At 44.2% G+C, this 19,861-nt stretch overlaps 1 protein-coding gene across 2 annotated transcripts in view; it reads left to right on the forward strand.

Moving 5' to 3' along the window:
- Positions 1–1,112: 1,112 nt before the first annotated feature.
- LOC147625738 (S-adenosyl-L-methionine-dependent methyltransferases superfamily protein) overlaps positions 1,113–19,861 on the forward strand; it is a 42,148-nt gene continuing 23,399 nt past the window's right edge. For both annotated transcript variants that reach the window (XM_086817272.1, XM_086817273.1), the window contains exons 1-4: positions 1,113–1,231; positions 1,307–1,572; positions 12,945–13,042; positions 13,377–13,481. In XM_086817272.1, the coding sequence (XP_086673398.1) occupies positions 1,166–1,231; positions 1,307–1,572; positions 12,945–13,042; positions 13,377–13,481 (535 nt within the window). In that variant the 5' untranslated portion in view covers positions 1,113–1,165. The remainder of the gene's footprint in view (positions 1,232–1,306; positions 1,573–12,944; positions 13,043–13,376; positions 13,482–19,861) is intronic.

The raw sequence follows: 19,861 nt of genomic DNA on the forward strand, positions 1-19,861 counted from the left end.
AACCGCGAGGACTATCTCACGAAAGATTTGTAATGCATACATTAAGATGTTTCTTTAACCCCCTTGTTGAATCTTGGTTTTGCTGAGATTAACTGCGAGGATTATCTCGTTACAAAAGCTTTGTAATGCATACATCAAGATGTTTCTTTAACCCCCTTGTTGAATTGGAGATAAGGTGTCAAGAAACAATTTCAGAAAGCAAGGACTTCATTCAATTATTGCACTAAGTTCCTAAAGATGTGGCATTTAATTAATACACGACTATAACCTTAATTATGCTAGCACTCCTCGCCCATCCCTCCTACTCCTCCCTACCTCCACACCCCCCTTGCGCATCGTGTTCGCAGCCATGACTAGCTCCACTACTTTTCCACACACTGTATCTTCTTTTTCTTCTCACGCTCTTGCGCCCAACAGCCAGTGCCTCCATCCCCTCCTAACCATAGCCGTCGAGCTTGCCACCACCACTACTCCACCCGATCTGCCCGTGTTGCTAGCTTCACATCCAGCCACCTCTCAGACTTCAGTCCCACAGTGCAAGAGAGCGAGAGTGAGAAAGCGAGGAAGCCCGTAGACAAGCAGTTCGTGAAAAAATTATGAGTAGAAAGAAGAAATCAATATTTGAGTGCTACATGAGAGAGAGAGAGAGAGAGAGAGAGAGAGAGAGAGAGGTTTTTTTTTTTGTCAGGATAAATGGAATTTGACATGTATTCCAAAAACAGGCAACAAATCTAGGTTTACTACTTGCAGAGGATCGCGAAAAAAAAACCAAACAACTAAAACCTTACAAATAAGTTCTCTTTGCTAGGATACATGCAATCTGACATGTATTCCAAAAACAAGCAGCAAATCTAGGTTTACTACTTACAGAGGATCGCAGAAAAAAAAAACCAAACAACTAAAACCTTACAGATAAGCTAAGATCGCAAATAACTTTCACCAAACTAATTGATTAATTAATTAATTGCACCACACAAGACGTTGTGGGTGCATATATAGTTTCGATTACGTCGAAAAGCCTCGAGAGAAAACTCCACAAATACTGAATCGGTATTTTTTGTGTATTATTTCTCAAATAATTAGTTGGACAAATAAAAATAAAAAATAAAATTAGGAGCTGTTGAAGCGAACCCCATAACATGATCATACTCGCGAACCCCATAACATGATCATACTCTCAAACACTACTCCCATAAGCCAAGGCTGGCGAGGCTTCACTCCACAACACCAGGTTTGCAAGGGGGAGTTCAGTTGATGTTGTGAAACCTATCACTCACATTATAATCGGATGATTTTTTGGTTGCAGTGGCCTCTTTTTGAGCTGTGGCGTGAACGGAGGCTGCTGTCCTCTTACGCTTCCCTTGGAGCCCTACGTCACCGCAGGACCATGAGCGCCATAGGAAAAAACCAGAAAATTCCAGACAAAGTTGCTCTTGAGGAGAAAAAGCTTGCAGAAAGCACCCCTCCTGATGAGGTCTCCATCGACAAGTCGAAGTTCGATGTACCATACCATCTCCTGGCACTTCGTGTGCCCAAACAACACTCTGGCCGCGTGTCCAAGCTGTTATCTGGGTACCATCCTTGCTTTTACATCATGCTAAAAAAAAAAAAAGATAGCACAATGCGAGCATATGTAGAATAGCAATAACATCAGAGATTGTACATCAAATCCTTTTCCAGTAAAGAAGATGGGTCTATCCTGTATGAAAAGGAAGACACAGCCTGCAAGAAGATGTGCTATGCACCCATGGCCAAATGTGGACACTCTTTTTACATAGGGTAGCTACCATAGTTGTCAAAACCGCTTACAACAGAGTGACAAAGGCAACCCTGAAATGCTTTGAAACCTTTGAAAACGGCAAAAAACAGATTCCAACGCCTCGTCATCATGCCACATCATAGGGTGCGTTACGTTCCTTAGGAAGTGTGGGCTAGGATCAAGATAATGAACGTGCAAGGTTACAGTGTGAGGAAGAGTTGGTTGAGGGTTTACTACAATGGCAATGACACAGTTGTGCTTATGATAATGCGAATAATTTCCTTCCTTGAGTAGATCCTTATGTAGTCGCAATTTGATACCCACCTAATCTTCCTGCCTAAAGGCATTACAACTTGTGGCATTGAGGGAGGTCATTGTACAGCTATATTGATGGTTTTAATGCTAGCAAAGACCAAGTGCACCTCCGAAACTTGGCTTATGTGGATGAACAAGTGTGTTATTCAAATGCTGTAGCTCAAGAACTCCCTTGTCCGTGTATAATGTCACATCTTTTGGGACTTAGTTTCTACTCTCAAGGTGTAAATTGTCTCACCATATAGCAAATTAGTCTCCACTTGGGGGTCCACGGATTCTCTTTATCAACTAAGGCTCACAAATGGGCAACGCTCACCTAATCTACAATATTCAGTGCTTCAGTAGCCATGACACATGCATCTAAGGCATGATGCTTCTGACATCAACTTTTGCTTATCTTCAAGTAAAGAGTAGCACTTGGTTTGTCATTTTAGGAATTGCACGAAACTATGTGAGTTACCCTTGAATGGAGCCTATGGCTGGGTGGTGAGCCGCTAGCCACAATCCTTCACGGTCATGGATCTGTTGATCTGACCCACACTTTGAGTTACCCTTACGGGGTTTTTTGGGGACCTATTTTCTTATTTGTCTTCTTTGTTGGTATTATGGCTTAATCACAGGTTATGCATATGATGTGGAAAAAGAAGGGGTGTTTCACTATTCTTGAAAAGTACGCGTTTCAAAAGCTAAGGATAAATATTTGAGCCACCCACCAAGCGTATAAATGCTCCAAAATTTGATGTATCCATAACGCCTCGGCTGCGGAGAGAAGATAGGATTTGTACTCAGCCTCGGTAGAAGAAGCAGCAACTGTCCTCTGCTTCTGAGATTTCCAAGAGACCAATCCTATACCAAGCATGAAACAATATCCCGTAGTAGGTCTCCGAGTATCAATGCAACCAGCCCAATCAGCATCCGTAAAGCCCATCAAAGAAGAACCACCAGAATAAGTGATGCCATAATCTGATGTGCCACGAAGATACCGAAGCACTCTCAAAGCTGCCTGTTGCCAATGAGATCTTCGAGCTGCTGAAGAGAACTGGCTGAGTACGCTCATAGCATAAGAGAGATCCGGTCGGGTGTTGACAAGATAAAGCAAGGAGCCAACTAACTGTCGGTACTCTGTGGAATCCACCAAAGGTGTATCATCCTCCTTAGACAATTTCGCATTGGGGTCCATAGGACGAGAGAGGAGAGCAATCTATCAAACCATAAGTTGCAAGCAACTTCTTCACATACTTCTCCTGGGAAATGAAGATGCAATCATTTCTCTGCCAAACCTCCAGACCAAGACAATAATGAAGTAAGCCAAGGTCCGTCATCTCAAACGTGAGGGAAAGTTGAGACTGAACGTGAGTGACCAACTCAATCTGTGAGCTTGCAAGAATGAGGTCATCAACATAAAGCACAATGATGCATATATCCCCATCAGAAAGAAGCACATAGAGGTTTGGATCTGCATATGACCTCTCAAAACCAAGAGATAACAAGAAAGCATCAATCTTTTGATACCAAGCACGAGGTGCTTGTTTGAGACCATAAAGAGCTTTCTTGAACAAGTAAACATGGTCCTCATGTCCTTGAATCACAAAACCAGGAGGCTGCTCCACATAAACTTCCTCCTCTAAATCACCGTTCAGAAAGGCAGGGGAGCAAATGTCTCATCAAAGTCCTCGCCGGCCTTTTGAGCATATCCACGAGCAACAAGACGGGCCTTGTACTTATCCAAAGTACCATCTGCATGAAACTTGACTTTGAAGATCCATTTGACACCGATGACTCGTCGATGTAAAGGCCGTGGTACTAAATCCCATGTATGATTCCTCTCAATAGAGGACATCTCGGCTTCCATAGCCTGTCGTCGCCACTGTGGTTGGGCAAGGGCCTCCTCTGGAGATTCGGGCTCATCAATCGTTTGCAAAGTACTCATAAGAGCATAATTCATTGTGGGAGTGGGAACCCGAGAAGATCTCCTCAGATCGGATGAAGAAGTAGAGACCTGGTCATGCAACTGACTGTGAAAAAGGCCAGAATCTCGAAGTAATTGCTGGACCCAACGGGGTGGACGAGCCCTCCTCACAAATGTGGAAGAGGAAGTATCCGCAGCTGTAATGGACGCACCCGGGGCAGCCGGGGATGAAGAAGGGACGTCCGAGCGTCTGGGAGATGATGTAGAGGCTGTCCAGACTGGCTGAGAAGTTCGAGTCGTCGACACCGACAATGTATATCATGATAGCATGGGGTTTGGTGACTATAATACCGTCATGGTGTGCAGAAAAGTTAAGTTGCTGGGTCAATGTTGATGATACCTTTGAGAATGTACATGTTGATGTTTTTTCCTTCTTTTGTAATGCAAATAAGGAGGAGTATCATGCTCTCAAGTTGCTATGTGCATTACCTGTTGTAAGAAGGATTCACTTGAATTGCACATGTTGATGTTTTTTTCTTCTTTTGTAATGCAAATAAGGAGGAGTATCATGCTCTCAAGTTGCTATGTGCATTCCCCGTTGTAAGAAGGATTTAGTTGGGTGTGAATGCAATTCAAGTGAATCCTTCTTACAACGGGTAATACACATAGCAACTTGAGAGCATGATACTCCTTCTTATTTGCATTACAAAAGAAGGAAAAAACATCAACATGTACATTCTCAAAGGTATCATCAACATTGACCCACCAACTTAACTTTTCTGCATACCATGAAGGTATTGTAGTCACCAAATCATGGTATACCTTGTCGGCGTCGACGACTTGTGAGGGTATTCAATAAGGAAAACATGAAAGCAATGATTATGATTACTAATCGAATTGCTTGATGATCTCCTTCACTTTCTTCCAATTCTCGAAGCCGGGTGGCAATCTCCTCCAATGGTGTCCTCACCATTATGAAGTCTTTATTGACCCATTTACAAAGACCATTAGGTAAGGTGGGTTAAAAAAAACCAAAGCCGAACTTGCTCGCCGTCTCCACCAAAAGATGTGACACAAAATTGGGGGTTTATTTTGGTTACTTCTTAAGATCATGTGTTGAAGAAGGAAGAAGAGATTTTGGTGTTAAATGAGGAAAAAAGACAATCTCACTTCCTATTTCCTTAGAGTAAAACAAAGATATAGACATTGAAAGTGAGGTTGTAATCCATAGATGGAAATAGAAATGGCTTAGGAGAAGCATTAATTTGGGCTAACCAGTCAGTCCCAAAAGCAAGGGCAAGTCTCTGCTGGAAGAAAATCTTTCGGTTAGCACTGTGTGAATAGAGGTGAAAGGGGTGTATTGATATGGCTCATTTGGACGCAGCATTGGGAAGTAAATGGTAGTAGAACTAGGTTACAAATGATTTAAATACATGGGGTTTCACATGGGCAAGATGATTAAGAGAAAATAATTGTGATTAAGGAGAGGGATGATCAAATATACAGAAAAAAACAGCAAAAAACAGAGAATTGCTGTTTATAATCCTTATGGCTACACTCAAATTAGACTACATAGATGCGTAGAGCTCGAAGAGAGCTTCGCGCCTATATAAAAACTTTTGAAAACGAATGACCGAGTGGAAAATTATGGGCATTTTACTAATGGCATAGAAAGTTGTCCAAAAAAAACAACTTTAAGCTAGCAATTTTGGGAGTGATTTTGATCATCATTTTAACATGAGATGGAATAATTGATTACACATACGGAAAGAGTATTGAAAGAGATTTCTAACCATATAAACAATTTTTGAAAAGATCACCCAAGAAAAGAGTAATTACCAATAGAAAGTAGGGATTAAAACCACCAAAACTGCATTCCTCTTTGCATTTAAGACTCTAACTTAGCAAAGTCCTTGCCTTCCATCTCGTTCATGATACAAACTAGAGAGTAAGGGTTAACATTGTGCAGTGGACGACGCAAATCTACCGATGGTTCCCAAAGTCTTTCCACATGCTCATTACCGCTAAAACCATCGGTATCTCCAAAGGAGGGTGGCAATAAGGCAAGGGCTACCTTGAGAAGTCATAGACCCACCGAGATAATAACTCCTTATCTCCCTTAGTTTGGATCATCAAGAGTTCCAATCTTAGGGTAAGGCCTTGGGAGCTAATGCTAAGTAAGTCTACATATGCAAAGAGAGTATCTTGGGAAGAGGATTAAGAGAATTGGGAGAGTAATAATGACACAAGAATGCTCAAAAGCTCCATTGTAGAGGCTTCACTCATTGATTTGAAAGGGAGAGGAGGGCTCCTTTTATAGATGGAAAAGTGACCCCCTCTCACCTTATTACAAGTTACAATTGTAGAATCCTTTCATCTTCCATGACGCCTGTGAAGAGGTCACATGAAATGTCTCTTTAGGCAAAGTCTTTTTTCTAATTTTTAATTTGGAGATCTTTGACTAAAGATACTTGCATGAGACAAGGTTGTAGCCAAGTTGGCACCTATGTGGCATTTTCACTTTACAAATGTCAAAAGACTCCTTATCTATGTAGGATTTCTAGAAGAATCTTCCCTAATTATGCACTTACACACACTTCTCCACATGCCTTCCACATGCTAGTTTGTGGCAAATAGCATTTAAATATTGCAAAGGTGAGCCATGTATACATTTAGGTCCACTTTTATTTTCCACATCACTCACCTATACAACCATACCAAAGCATTTATAGAACATACTTGGTATTTACAATGGACACATCCACACATTACCCAAACTTTTGATGAGAGACGCCGTCGGGGTAGCCGCCAAGCCACCGCCATGATGTCATTTTATTACAGGCCCGCGGCAATCTTCTTGGACAAGCTTCCACCTTATTACCATTGCAAAGCCATAAAACTATATACAAAGTTGAAAATGAAAGATATTATTTTTTCATGTCACACTACTACAATGTGTTTGGTACGAGCCTGCAACTTGTCTGTGCTATTCACAACTTCACATTGGACAGAGTGATCAAGTTCAACAATATAGTGACAACTTACAACTTTACAAGGCAAGGCAGCAAGCTTTTCTCTCTCTTCTCTCTCTCTCTCTTTCTCTGCTTGAACTTTTGGTTGTTTAAAAATTACATATGTCACAGTTTGCAGCAAATAGTAAAATTTAAAACTCCTTATTCTCTCTCGACTCTCGAGTCTCTCTCCATTATACAGTAGACAGAAAAGGACTCATTTCTCTGTAATGGTTAACTTTGAAAGTCTATTCAACTTTTTATGTGAATTCGCAGAAATCATGACTTACTTGGGTTCAAAGCGATCGGCTTCGAATGCTACTTGGTGGGACGAGGTTGAAAGGCTAGAACGGTATTCATCGAAGGGAGGTGCAACACGATGGAAATGCAAGCAATGTAACAAAGAGAAGTCAGGAGGAGCAAACCGTGTGAGAGCACATCTATGCCATGTAAACAATGAAAAAGCACAAGTGAACAAATGCCCAAGGACAACACCTGAAATGCGTAGAGAGCTTTTGGCAAAGTACCCAAGTGAAGAGGAGAAAGCATATGCACGAAAGAAACTGGCAATTGATGCATCTTACTTCAGTAGACATGGGGAAGATGTACACTTGGGAGATGGACAATAGTATGGAGGACTTGGGAGCTTTGCATGTTCCAAGGATTCGTAGCCTATGGGTGCAAGCTCCGGCAAGCAGCACACCTTGGGAGCAGCTTGGGATCCCCGCAAGAAAGTGAGGATAGATGCAGCTGTTGCAAGGTTCTTTTATCATGATCATGTAGCATTCAATGTTGCTAGGTCTCCATATTTCATTGAAATGGTCCAAGAGATTGCACTGTATGGCCCAACATATAAGCCTCCTTCGTACGAGACACTATGCACCACCTTGTTGCAAAAGGAGAAAGCTGCAATTTAATGTGCTTTAGAGTCTGTGCATGAAAGTTGGACAAAGAATGGTGTGTCACTTATTGTTGCAGATGGCTGGAGTGACACTCCAAAAAGATCCATTCATGGCATGGTTGCTTATTCTCGAGGAAGAATGCAATTCATTTCCTCACATGATGCTTCTGGGATTGGAAAAACTGTAGATCAGCTTGTGGAAGAGTGGGCCGAAGGTATTGAGAAAGTTGGAGCAGAGAATGTTATTCAGTTCTTAGCTGATGGTGAGGCAACAAATAGAGCAGCTGGTTTAAGCTTGAAGACAGGCATCCGCATATCACATTTAGTCCATGCTTTGCTCATTGTTTGAGCAACTTATTGAAGGATGTTGGCAGCTTGCCATGGGTTGATCCACACATTCAAAAAGGCAAGGAGATAATAAGCTTCATTCAAAACCATCAGTTATTTTGAATGAATTCTGGAAGAGATCGCCCAAAAAGGATCTCTTGAAGTACCTAGAGACACGCTTTGGTTATAACTTTCTCATGATGAAGAGGTTATCCAAAGTGCACTTGCCTTTGAAGCAGTTGGTTGTATGCAATGAGTGGATGGAATGGGCTCTTTCTCGGTTAAGAGCTGGCATAGAGGTTGTAAGAACCATACAAGACTTCACATTTTGGGATGAAGTCAACACTATCAATGTTGTGATGAAGCCGATCATGCGCTTGATGCGGATTGCAGATGGACGGGAGCTATGCATTGGCAAGGTTTATGAGGGGGTTGACCGAATGATCGAGAAAATAGGAGAAATGGGCTTGTCTGAAGAGAAATATTTAGAGGTTCGAGAATTATGTTAAGCACGATGGAATGGTTATCATTCTCCTATGCATGCTGTTGCGTATGTCTTGGATCTCAAGTTCCAAGGATGTGGACAAGAGGCCGATGATGAGGTGATGGATGATTAAGAGACAATGCTTTCTAGGCAGGTTCGTGATGCAGACAAATGAAGGTTGGTGAAAGACCAACTTGGATTTTACCGCAGCAAGTTGGGTAGGTTTGGATCGGCTGATGCACAGAGAGATAGGTTTAAGATAGGGGTTGCTTTATGGTGGGAGGATTATGGGGCTCGTACACCACAGATTCAATCATTGGCAGTAAGGATCTTGTCTCGAGGTGCAAGCTCCTCTCCGATTGAGCAACTATGGAGTGTGTTTGGCCATGTTGCATCCAAGAAGAGGAATAAATTTGGGACAAAACAAGTCAATGACTTGATTTTTGTAAGTGCTAATTTGCGCTTGCTCGGTGATATGGCTTCTCCCAAACCAGAGAAGTTTATATTGCTTGATGAGTAGTCCTCGGATGATGAGGAGACACATGGACTTGCAGATCTTGGTCAAGATGGGGTTGAAGATTTGGATGCTGCAGATGTTGGTCTTGATGATATGGCTTTCTTGGATGACATAGATGATAGTCTCCTTGATGGCATCACTGGCAGTAGCCATGCATGATATCTCTGTACTATTTGCATGTCACCTTGAGGCTTGGACTCTGGACTTGGGTTGTTTCTTTTATCTAGGCCGTAGGCCACATTTTGTGCCTTTTGTTACTTATGTCATGTAAGATGTGGGCTAATTTATTTTGACTTGTGAGATCTATTCAGTGTTAGTATCTAGCCATGCAAATTGTGTGGTGCACTAGACTTTAGTGTGTCTTTGATTTGGTTATATAAATGAGCATTGTCTGTTAAGATTTATTGTCATTTCTAGGAATTATCTAGGTCGTTTCTTGTTTCCGTTCCCTCTCGTTCCCGTTCCCTCTTTTTCCCATTCCGGTTCCCCTGGTGGTGGTTTCGTTCCATTCCCGTTCCCCTTCCATTGCTACTATGTCTTCAACCCCTTTTTTCATCTTCTCTCATGGTCCCCTTTTGGCCTAAGAGGGGGTGTGTGAAAACATGCCTTTACTTGCCATTTTATCTAGCCCAAAAGGGTATTTTTGGTATTTTATTTGTCTTTGCTGCTGGCTGAGAGTTTACCTGACCGACCAGCAGTCCTTCAGCATGTAAAAGAAACTCAAACATTACTCACTTGAATAGAACACACATTTGAGTCTTGTTGCAACCAATGCTTCGTCAGGCAGCGCATCTTTACCATTCTGCTGCTTTGGTGCTTCCACATCTACAGGCTGAGCATTCTCTTCCATCAGCGTTTTAGTCCTGCAACAGTCTTTGTCTACAGCACCTTTGCGTTACTCTGAAGCTGTTCTGCAGTACCTTGTCTACAGCACATCAGCGTTTCTCGGGTGCTGATCTGCTATAGCTTTTTGTCTACAGAATATCAATGTTTTTCTACAGCACATGGAACAACAGCCCTCTCTGCTACAGTAGAGCTTTCGAGTAGGTTTACTTCAGCATCTACTACCTCGGGATCGCGGCCCTCTCCGCCCTCATTCATCATCACTGGGAAAGCAGCCCTCTGTGCTCCTTTACCTCGACATCGGGACGGCAGCCCTCTCTGCTCATTTCTTTGGGACAGCAGCCTACCATTTGCCTTGGATTGTGGCCTTCTCCACCCTCTGCATTATCACGGGACAACAACCCTTTCTGCTTCTTCAGAGCGAGCCTGACACTAAGCTCTTGTACTGGATTTCATCATATATACACTCACTCATTTCATGCTGTGTTGATTTGCTCTGATCTCTCATACATTTGGTCCTTTCGTCCTTTTGCCCTTACACACCCAAGCAGGCAAGCGGCAAGCATTGAAGTAAGCGCAGCATTTACAGGGATATTTTTTGAGTATTTTTGTCCAAAGTTGGCCGACAGCAGTAGCAATGGATCGACCAGCACCTTCTTGACATATATAAGTATAAGTCATCATTTGCATTGTATCATAAGGGCCTAGAAGATGTACAGCCTTTTAAGTCACCTTTTTGTACCATAATACAAGACACCAACTCTCTCTCGTTCTCTCCTTTGTCTTAATGATGTTTATTCAGCATCTTGTTCTTAATCAGGCTTAGGGCTGTGGATTAAGCAGTAAAGCTTCTGCACATGCAACAATGATTGTTCTCAATCTGTTAGGCAGCTAAGAGGATACATAAATTTGGTGGAACATTGCACATGTTTAGCTGAGAGAATGGTTAGGATCTCCCTATTATAATATTGAACATGTTATGTTTGGTATGGGTGTCAACCAAGTTTCCCTTGAGAATTAGAACTTGAAGATGTACTTCTAGGTGTAGTCCTAGAAAGAATTGACCTGTTGTACAACCAATTTCACAGCTGTGCATTTGGCAGAGAATATGGTACAGTAGGAGAGTTATATCATGGGTGTTTTGGCTTGGACACGGTCTTCATAGGAACACTTTCAGAGGTCATTTATGACGAGAATGTTCAGATATGTGATAGTTTTGTGGTTCTCAGGGAGGGTTCTAGTTCCTTAGCCTTGAATTTTCTGTCTACTCTGGATTCATTTTAACGACATAGATAGTTTGCTTCTTTCTGAGTCCCTTGGGTACAGAGTTATAAGTGAAAAGTGGTGAATCAGATTATGGAGTTAGCTATCAGATGTAGTTTGAGTTTATTTCCAAGACTGGGAATGTCTTGGACTTGGGAGCCAAATGCTAGTTTACAGCAGAGGATTTCTAGTTTTCTTTCTTAGACATATTTTGTTTCCAAGAGTGGAAATGTATGAGGAGGGGAAGTATGTTATGTACCTAGTACTAAAGTATACTGGCTATTTATGATTGGACAATTATTTGTAGCAGCAGTAGCCACTATATGAGTGAGACTTGGGTTATTATTGTTCACAGAGAGTTATTGACTGTGGTCTGTGATGGACCAGGATTACCTTCAAGAACATGATTGGATTCGACACATCACGGCCAGTCATGCCGAAGGCCTTAGCACAGGTGTTGGTGGTCTACTAGTGCTGACTGGCATGGTTCGTGGGGTTCACAAACTACCTTCACCTTGCCTTGGACACTAGCCACATAGCCAACGCATCTGAGGCTAAAATTACCTTTGCGCTAACTTCTCCACCGTACCCCGCATACCCATATGTCCTCCCTGATGCTTAAAATTGCAATTCTTATGCAATAGTGGATGATAAAATTAAAGTGAACACAAATGTGGTCTTTGAAAAAGAGCCATCCATCATGGATTGCCTAGTCCCCACCATAATGAGTGACGACACTGGAACCATAGTTGCTCAAATTTGGATAGCCATGGTACCAGCCAGCATAGCAGCAAGAGCAGACTTGAAATGGGAAAAGAACGAATTTTTGGCTTCGGACATTTGTCAAAACTTTCTTCTCATGGGAATATGTAGACCTCTGTCATACTCTAGGGGCTTGAGGAAACAAGTAGGGTTATCATAGCCTTGTGGGAACAAAGAGGTCCTCACAAGGTCAAGAATGCTTGCCAAGTTTGGGTAGTGACTTGAGGGGTATCATAACTTATGGGTTTATAAATATGCGCTCTTTTATCATAATTTAAGCCTATAAAAGTAAGTTATTTGGACCATAAGTGGTATCCCTGGTAGGGAGGACTACCTGGGGATCAAGACTCAAGCAAGGCCTAGGTCATGTTTTTACCTTACACTTCGACAGTGGGCTTAAGTGGTATAGGACATTGGAATTTGGGCAACAAGCATGGCTTGGTGTTGGTCTAGCCTCAAGCTTGGGGATGGTTTGGATGGAGTTACGATTGGGAGGTGAGCTTGCCGGCTACTTCTATGTTTGGATTGCATGGGTGTTTGCTTTGCAGGAACTATCAGGGAGTAAATGGGCTGTTTTAGGCTTAGTAGCACACAAACCACCACGTTTTTGTATGTCTAGCTGGTTTGGCTCCTCATCCATTGGCATGGCTGTTTCACCCATCTCTAGCCCATAGGCATATAAACTTACGTATGAATTTTACTGTGGAAGTTGGAAATCTTTTAGAGGAGTTCGGAATACACTTTGCATTCAGATTTTTGTGTGCCTCAGTTTTTTGTTTTGAGAGTGTGCACATAATTTTTTTCAAAACTATTGGTCACAAGCTACTAATAGGTTCAAAAAAATTGTTTTCAGGTATGTGTTCGACATGCCTCGAGTAAGGCATATTGTGCCTGATCCATCAAACTCCGATACAAGGCTTGTCATTTTGGCTGAGCACATCACTGATCTAAGTAAATATCCTTGTCTGGAGCTTTAATAGCACCCATTTGTTTCGTTAAATGAAATGCATTTTTTGGTTCAACATCAATAACTTTACTGAGTTTATTCATGTTCTTGCTACAAGTAAGAATCAAATCAACAATGTATCAGGTGGGCTTTGTAGAAATAATAAATGGCACTGTTTTAAAACGGATGAAGATCACGTGGATTTCTTTGTAGGTGTTGCTCCTTCATATTAAAGCATTGGAGCTATCATGTCCATGTGAAGCCTGTGCTCTGGAGATAATTACAATAAAGAACTTTGTTGTGTGTAATGAAAGTGAGTTTTTTTGGTGTGTTTTTCAGGCCTCTGTGAGCTTCCAGATGATAGATTGGCTTCCTTAAGGTCCATGATGGAAGTCGAAGTGGTGCCACATCAAGTTGTGCTAGGCTACAATTATTGGCCAGCTGGTAAGCTAAATGATTGCTCTTGTGTTTGCTATACCAAACTGGATGACTCACGTGAGTGAATGGATAGATCACTCCAAAACAAGGCATTTAACTGCCGATCAAGGCTCTTCTGTTGTGTGTATAGGGTAATTATTCTGCTGCAACATTTTGTTGTCTTGGATACCTTGCCAGTTGTACCCATGGTCCACAATTTAGTGAGGTGGCTGCTGATGTACTTGTTGCAAGGCGAGATGGCATTTGAGCTTGCCCTCCCTTATCTCTATGTACAAGCCTTATTGCTAGGAGATGCAACCATCATTTGACATCTACACCTCATTATTTTTTCAGTGCTCTCACCATCAATGAGCTCTCCTTGAGCTAGTTGCACTCTCTTTTGCGATTGTACCACATTTCTGACTTCTGTTGGTCAGGAGCCACGTAAAATAGAGCATATCTTTTTTTTTTTTTTCTTGGAAAAAGATCCTTCAATTAGTTAAAGAAAAATAGCTACAAAGGGCTAGATACAACTAGGAAGGGCTAAATACAAACTCGCCTCATTTAAGGGTGGGAATCAAATGATCATAAGGGGAAGAGACACTTCTCCTCTGGCTAGCCGCTCTGTGAGGAGCAAGCTATCTCATATAGGGGGAGGGGGGGGTGGGAACAACCATGCAGGTGGTCTGTAGTGCCAAATGGGGTCACCGCGTCTATATGTGAGGAAAGGGCCAGGCCTCCAAAGTCTCAAGAAGCTTCCCGCTGCTTCCGCATGCGGTCAGAACCTCCCTGTAACTTCCCCCACTGACTACGGAGGGTGTGAATGATATCAAGCCATACGCTCCTGATGGTCTCTGTCGGCGGAGTGTGGGTACACTCGATGGCCTCACTGCATCTATCATGCCAACTGTGCCAGGCTACTATGCTACTGCAAATCTCCCATCTCTGGCATGAACTTGGCCGCCAGTCGCCTGTGGGTGGGGTTGTGACTAGTATTGCTGCAACAGGATGGTGAGAGACCTAAAGGCCTAGCCCTCCCCCATCCTCCTCCTGAGCCCTGACCACTCTAGCCTTTGTGGCCCAAGCGACAGTGCCCCATGTGATGGTCTGGGTCGGTGCCCTATCCATAGCAAAGATGCGGAGAATCCGCTACCAAATCTGCTGAGCCTTTAGGCAATCCCAAAGGCAATGTCCTTGAGACTCCTGAGGGTGGGGGCATGCTGCTGGTTGGCCACCAACTGCCAGCCAAGTACTAATCGCCAAAATCCTATGCACCATCAACCAAAGAAAGAGGGTGATCTTTCTTGGCCGAAAGCTTTCCCACAGTCTCTTCCAAAAGGAAACGCTGTGAGAGGCCCTGAGACTGCCAATGTGCTGTTGTTGTTGGTGTGCCATCTATCTCAAGCATTTGGATCCTGCGGCCTAGCCGCGCAGTATATGCAAAGAAGGGGGCACCCAGAGTCTCCCCCCAATCCGTTGGATCATGCCAAGTCCACTCTTTTGGGTCCCACTGAAGGCGCATGAGAGGTCTGCACTCCCATATCCATAGCCGCCATAATCTCTCCTTGGTCACCTTGGCTGGTGCTGGATCAATATGCCATTCCCGTGCTTGAAAACCAATCACCCTCACCCTCTGCAAGGTGCAACCACTAAAATCCTCCAAGGGAAGCTTAGATCTCTTTAGTCTGCCATGGGATCCAATCGAAGAAGTGAGCAGACTACTGTCCTCATCCGCTCCGTGGACTGCAACGAGGATATCGTGTCTGGTAAACACACCTAGTCACACTGGGGAGGTCGGGTCTTGAGGAGTCAGCCACTCCTGAGGGATCGCTGAGTTGATGTCGATGCTGAGCCTATCTCTACCCCGGATCCCTGGCAGGCCTCTCTCATGCACCTCCGGAGGTAATTGCCTATGGGCGATCTAATCTCCAAGAGACCTGGTTGGTCTCATGCTCAAGGCGCCCCAAGAAACATGTGGTCGGGCCCCTGGCATGTGGCCACTGGGTAAATGGATTAGGGAGTTCCAGACCAAAGGCTGTTGAATCCGCTCCTTTGAGGCAATTGGAGCTATCTGTCTGAGGGCTGGGCTAAGATGATCCCAAGCACGAAGTAAACTGGCTGCAAATCTGTCTTCAAAAGCCAGGCTAAAACCACGGGCTTGCATCTCTGTGAAGATCCAGTTGGTACTTTGCAGCCAAGGGCCCCCAAGACTCGGAGTGTGGGCTAAAATCCAGGCCAATAGGAAATCTTTCCAAAGCTCACCACTGGGAAGGAGGCCTCTAACAATCAGCTTGCCCAGCAGGGCGCGGCTCTGGATAGTAGGGTGATGAGGCTTGGCCCCCCTTTGCGATGTGGCTGAATGATCATTCTCCATGCCGAGGTCCTGGCTGGCCTCTCATCACTTCCGGCCCATAAGAAGTTCTGGATCAATCGTCGCTGTACTTGGCCAATACATGCCTGAGAAAAGGCCTAGCACGAAGTGATGTACCACATGGTGGCAAGAAGCACCTAGTTCGCCACCACCACTTTGCCTGCTAGGGAGAGCCTCGCCGAGCTCCAATATAGAAGCTTCTTCTGAATACTCAGAAGAAGTGGGGTGAGCTGCTGCTCGGGAGAGAGATCAATGCCAACCTGGCATCCGAGATAACGAACTGGAGTGCCCCTCGGGATCCCCTGGAAATCCTCAACTAGTCGCCAAGTTGGGGTGGGTGTTGAGCCTACCCAAAAACCACATGACTTGTGCTAGTTGATCTGTGCTCCTGATGCGCAACAAAAAATCTCGATCGCCTCCGCAAATCTCTGTAGATTCCCCTCATCTCCTGCAAGGAAAGCTGTTGTGTCGTCTTCAAACTTTGAGTCCAGCAGCTCTTCTTGCGTGCGGAGTGGATAACGCAATCCCCGAAGCCCGGTCTCTTGGGCGGAGAGAAAACTACTCATGGCCTCAGTGACGAATAGGAAAAGGTAAGGTGCTAGAGGACAGCCCTGTCTAACCGAGTGGGAGAGGGGGAATCTGTCGCCACACAGGCTCCCTAAATGAGAACCTGGCTGTGTGAGGCTGAGTAAAGTCCTGAGACACCACAAATCCACTCCATGGGGAATCCCATCCGGCTCATTGTGCCCTCCAGAAAGCTCCAATCCACCCTATCATAAGCTTTCTTAAAGTCTAGGAGTAGCACAATGAGGTCCTGTTGCCGCATCTTGGCCGAAGTTGTTGCCTCTCAGAAGGTAAAGATGTTGTCCAGAATGCTCCGATCCCGAACAAAGCCGGTCTGAGTGTCGTGGATCAAGTTTGGGAGAAAAGGCTAAAGTCTCTTGCTAATGGTCTTAGCCAAGATCTTATAGCCTGTCCCTAGAAGAGTGATGAGTCTCCACTGCCGGATCTCCAATCTGTCACCACCCTCCTTTTGAATCAAGTGAATCAAGCCCTCTGAGAGCCTCTCTGGCATGGCACCTGTGATCATAATCTCATTGAAGGCAGCTTGAAGGCTACCTTCCATGAGGTCCCAAATGGCAAAGAAAGGAGACTAGAAGCCCGTCCGCCCTAGGGCATTTGCCCCTAGGAAGTGCCGTCAATGCCTCCGTCAACTCCTCAATAGTAAATGGTGACAATAAGAATGACCGAAGAGATGGGGGAACCACCTTCCTCGTATGCCGCCAGACCCTCTCGCGTGTGTCCACTACATGTGGAGATGTGAGAAGGGATCGAAAAAAGTCCGTAGCGATGGCTTGGGGGGGGGGGGTGGGGTCTGAAACAATAGCTCCATCTTGGCCACGCAACCTATGAATACCATCTCTCCTCCTGTGGGGGCCAGCTATCTCAAAGAAATCCACTGTGACTCTGTCGCCGGCCTAAGTCGTCCAGAAAGAGGCGCCCAGGCATGATACTTGTACTCCACCCTCCTCTCCTCTATGGATCTAATCTCCGTGCAAGCAGCGGCAAGCTGACTCTCGACCTCTCCTGAAGCCGTTGTAAAGAGGCAAGACTTCTCCTTAAACTCCTCTCCTACTCCCGGAAATCCTCTAATCGAGCTGCCTCCTGCAGGAAACCGCTGATCTCCCCTAAGCCCACATCCAATGTGCACGGAGCAGTGCCTGAAAGAAAGTCCAATCTTGCCCATATCTGCTCGATCCTGTTGCATATCTCAGGCTGCTGAATGAGGCTGTCCGGAATCCTCGAGCTCACATGCTTGTCGTGCCTCCAGGGGTCTTCTAAGGACAGAATAACCGAGGCGTGATCAGAAAATGAGAGTAGAGGTATCAAACATCAGTATACTACTCCTTATACTCCACAGCAGAATGGAGTTGCAGAAAGGAAGAATCGGTCACTCATGGAGATGGCCAGATGTATGTTAAAGGCAAAGAAGCTACCACATGTCTTTTGGGTGGAAGCTGTTATGTGTGCTTGTCATATTTTGAATCGATGTCCCACAAAGGCATTGGTTTCCACTACTCCTTTTGAGGCTTGGCATGGCCGCAAGCCTTCGGTATCACATTTTCGTACTTTTGGGTGTCTTGCATATGCACACATACCCAAAGAGTTGAGGAGGAAGTTGGATGATAAAGCCACAAAATGTATTTTTGTTGGGTATAGCCGTGAGAGCAAGGGCTACCGGTTATATGACCCACTGTCGAAGAAGATATTTACTAGTTGGGATGTGATTTTGATGAAAAATCAGAAATATCCATGGCTGGTTATGATGCAAATCAGGCTGAAAATGATGCAAATCAGGCTGAAAATGATGTGTTTGAAGGTCTACTACCTATGGAGTTTCATTCTAGAGTTGGTGATCCAACCCATGAGGGTGCAGGACAGCCAGCCAATCATGAAGGTGGTGCAGAAATTCAGCAGCAAATTGAGCCAGAAGTTGAGCTACAAATGGGGCAACAGGCTCCACAGGTCAGACATATACCTAGATGGTATCTGAGGACATTACAGGACAGCCATCTAGAGGGTCCTCTTGCTGGCCGTACTCGTAGGGAGACACGGACCAATGAGCATGCACACATCATGGATTTAAATATGGTTATGGCAGCCAGTTTACGGGATGATGATGAGCCTGATTCATTTGTGGATGCACGAGACAATGTGCATTGGAACAAAGCCATGCAGGATGAACTTGATTCTATTAAAAAGAATCAAACATGGGATTTGGTTGATCTGCCCAAAGGCAAGAAAGCCATTGGTACTAAGTGGGTCTATAAGTTGAAAAGACATGCATATGGATCCATTGACAGGTACAAAGCCCGTCTAGTTGCAAAGGGCTATGCACAGAAGAAGGGCATTGATTATGAGGAGACATTTGCTCCTACATCCCGTATGTCGACACTTAGGTGTGTCATTGCATTGGCTGCACATCGTGGATGGGTTGTTCATCAATTGGACATCAAGACTACTTTCCTACATGGGGACCTCGAGGAGGAAGTTTATGTACATCAGCCCATAGGTTTTGCAGAACATGGTCATGAAGGGAAAGTATGCAGGCGGAAAAAGGCCTTGTATGGTTTGAAACAAGCTCCACGATCTTGGTATGCAAAGATAGATGCTTTCACGCTCACTCAAGGCTTTGTGAACAGTCCATCAGAAGCCACTTTGTTTGTAAAGAAAGAAGAGAAAGATCTGCTGGTCATCAGTCTTTATGTAGATGATCTTTTGCTCATGGGATCAAACGATGACAAAATTGCAGCTTTTAAAGAGATACTGCAACAGACATTTGACATGTCTGATTTGGGGCTCGTACACTACTATTTGGGCATACAGTTTGTGCAGGATAATAGAGGCATTGGGTTGTTGCAATCTCAGTATGTTGCTAAACTTCTGGAGAAGTTTAAATTTCAGGATTGCAAGCCTATTAGCACTTCTATGGAGCCTGGGATGAAACTGTCACTACAAGATGACAGTATTTTATTTGATGCCACTACATATTCTCAGGCTGTTAGGTGCCTTATTTACTTGTGTACTACACGGCCAGATATTCAGTATGCCGTATCTCAGTTGAGCAGATTCATACACAGCCCGCGATTGTCACATTGGCAAGCTGTGAAGTGTGTATTTCGGTATTTGCAGGGTACCTTGTCTCTTGGATTGCTTTATCCTGAGGGGGGTGACATGCAGTTATATGCTTACAGCGATTCAGATTGGGCTGGTGATTTTGATACCAGACATTCCACTAGTGGAAATTGTTTCTTTCTTGGCTCTTCATGTATTTCTTGGCTAAGCAAGAAACAGACCACAGTGGCCACTTCGTCTTGTGAGGCAGAGTACAGAGCAGCCTACACTACTACCGTTGAGTGTGTCTGGCTGCGTCGTCTCATGACTGATATGGATATTTCAGTGGAGGAGCCTACACCTATCTATACTGATAGTCAGAGTGCCATTGCCGTGGCCAGGAATCCTGTGTTTCATGCTC

The sequence above is a fragment of the Cibotium barometz genome, chromosome 23 (assembly GCF_041138505.1).
Source record: "Cibotium barometz isolate CiBa-2024 chromosome 23, ASM4113850v1, whole genome shotgun sequence".
In the NCBI taxonomy this organism is placed as follows: domain Eukaryota; kingdom Viridiplantae; phylum Streptophyta; class Polypodiopsida; order Cyatheales; family Cibotiaceae; genus Cibotium; species Cibotium barometz.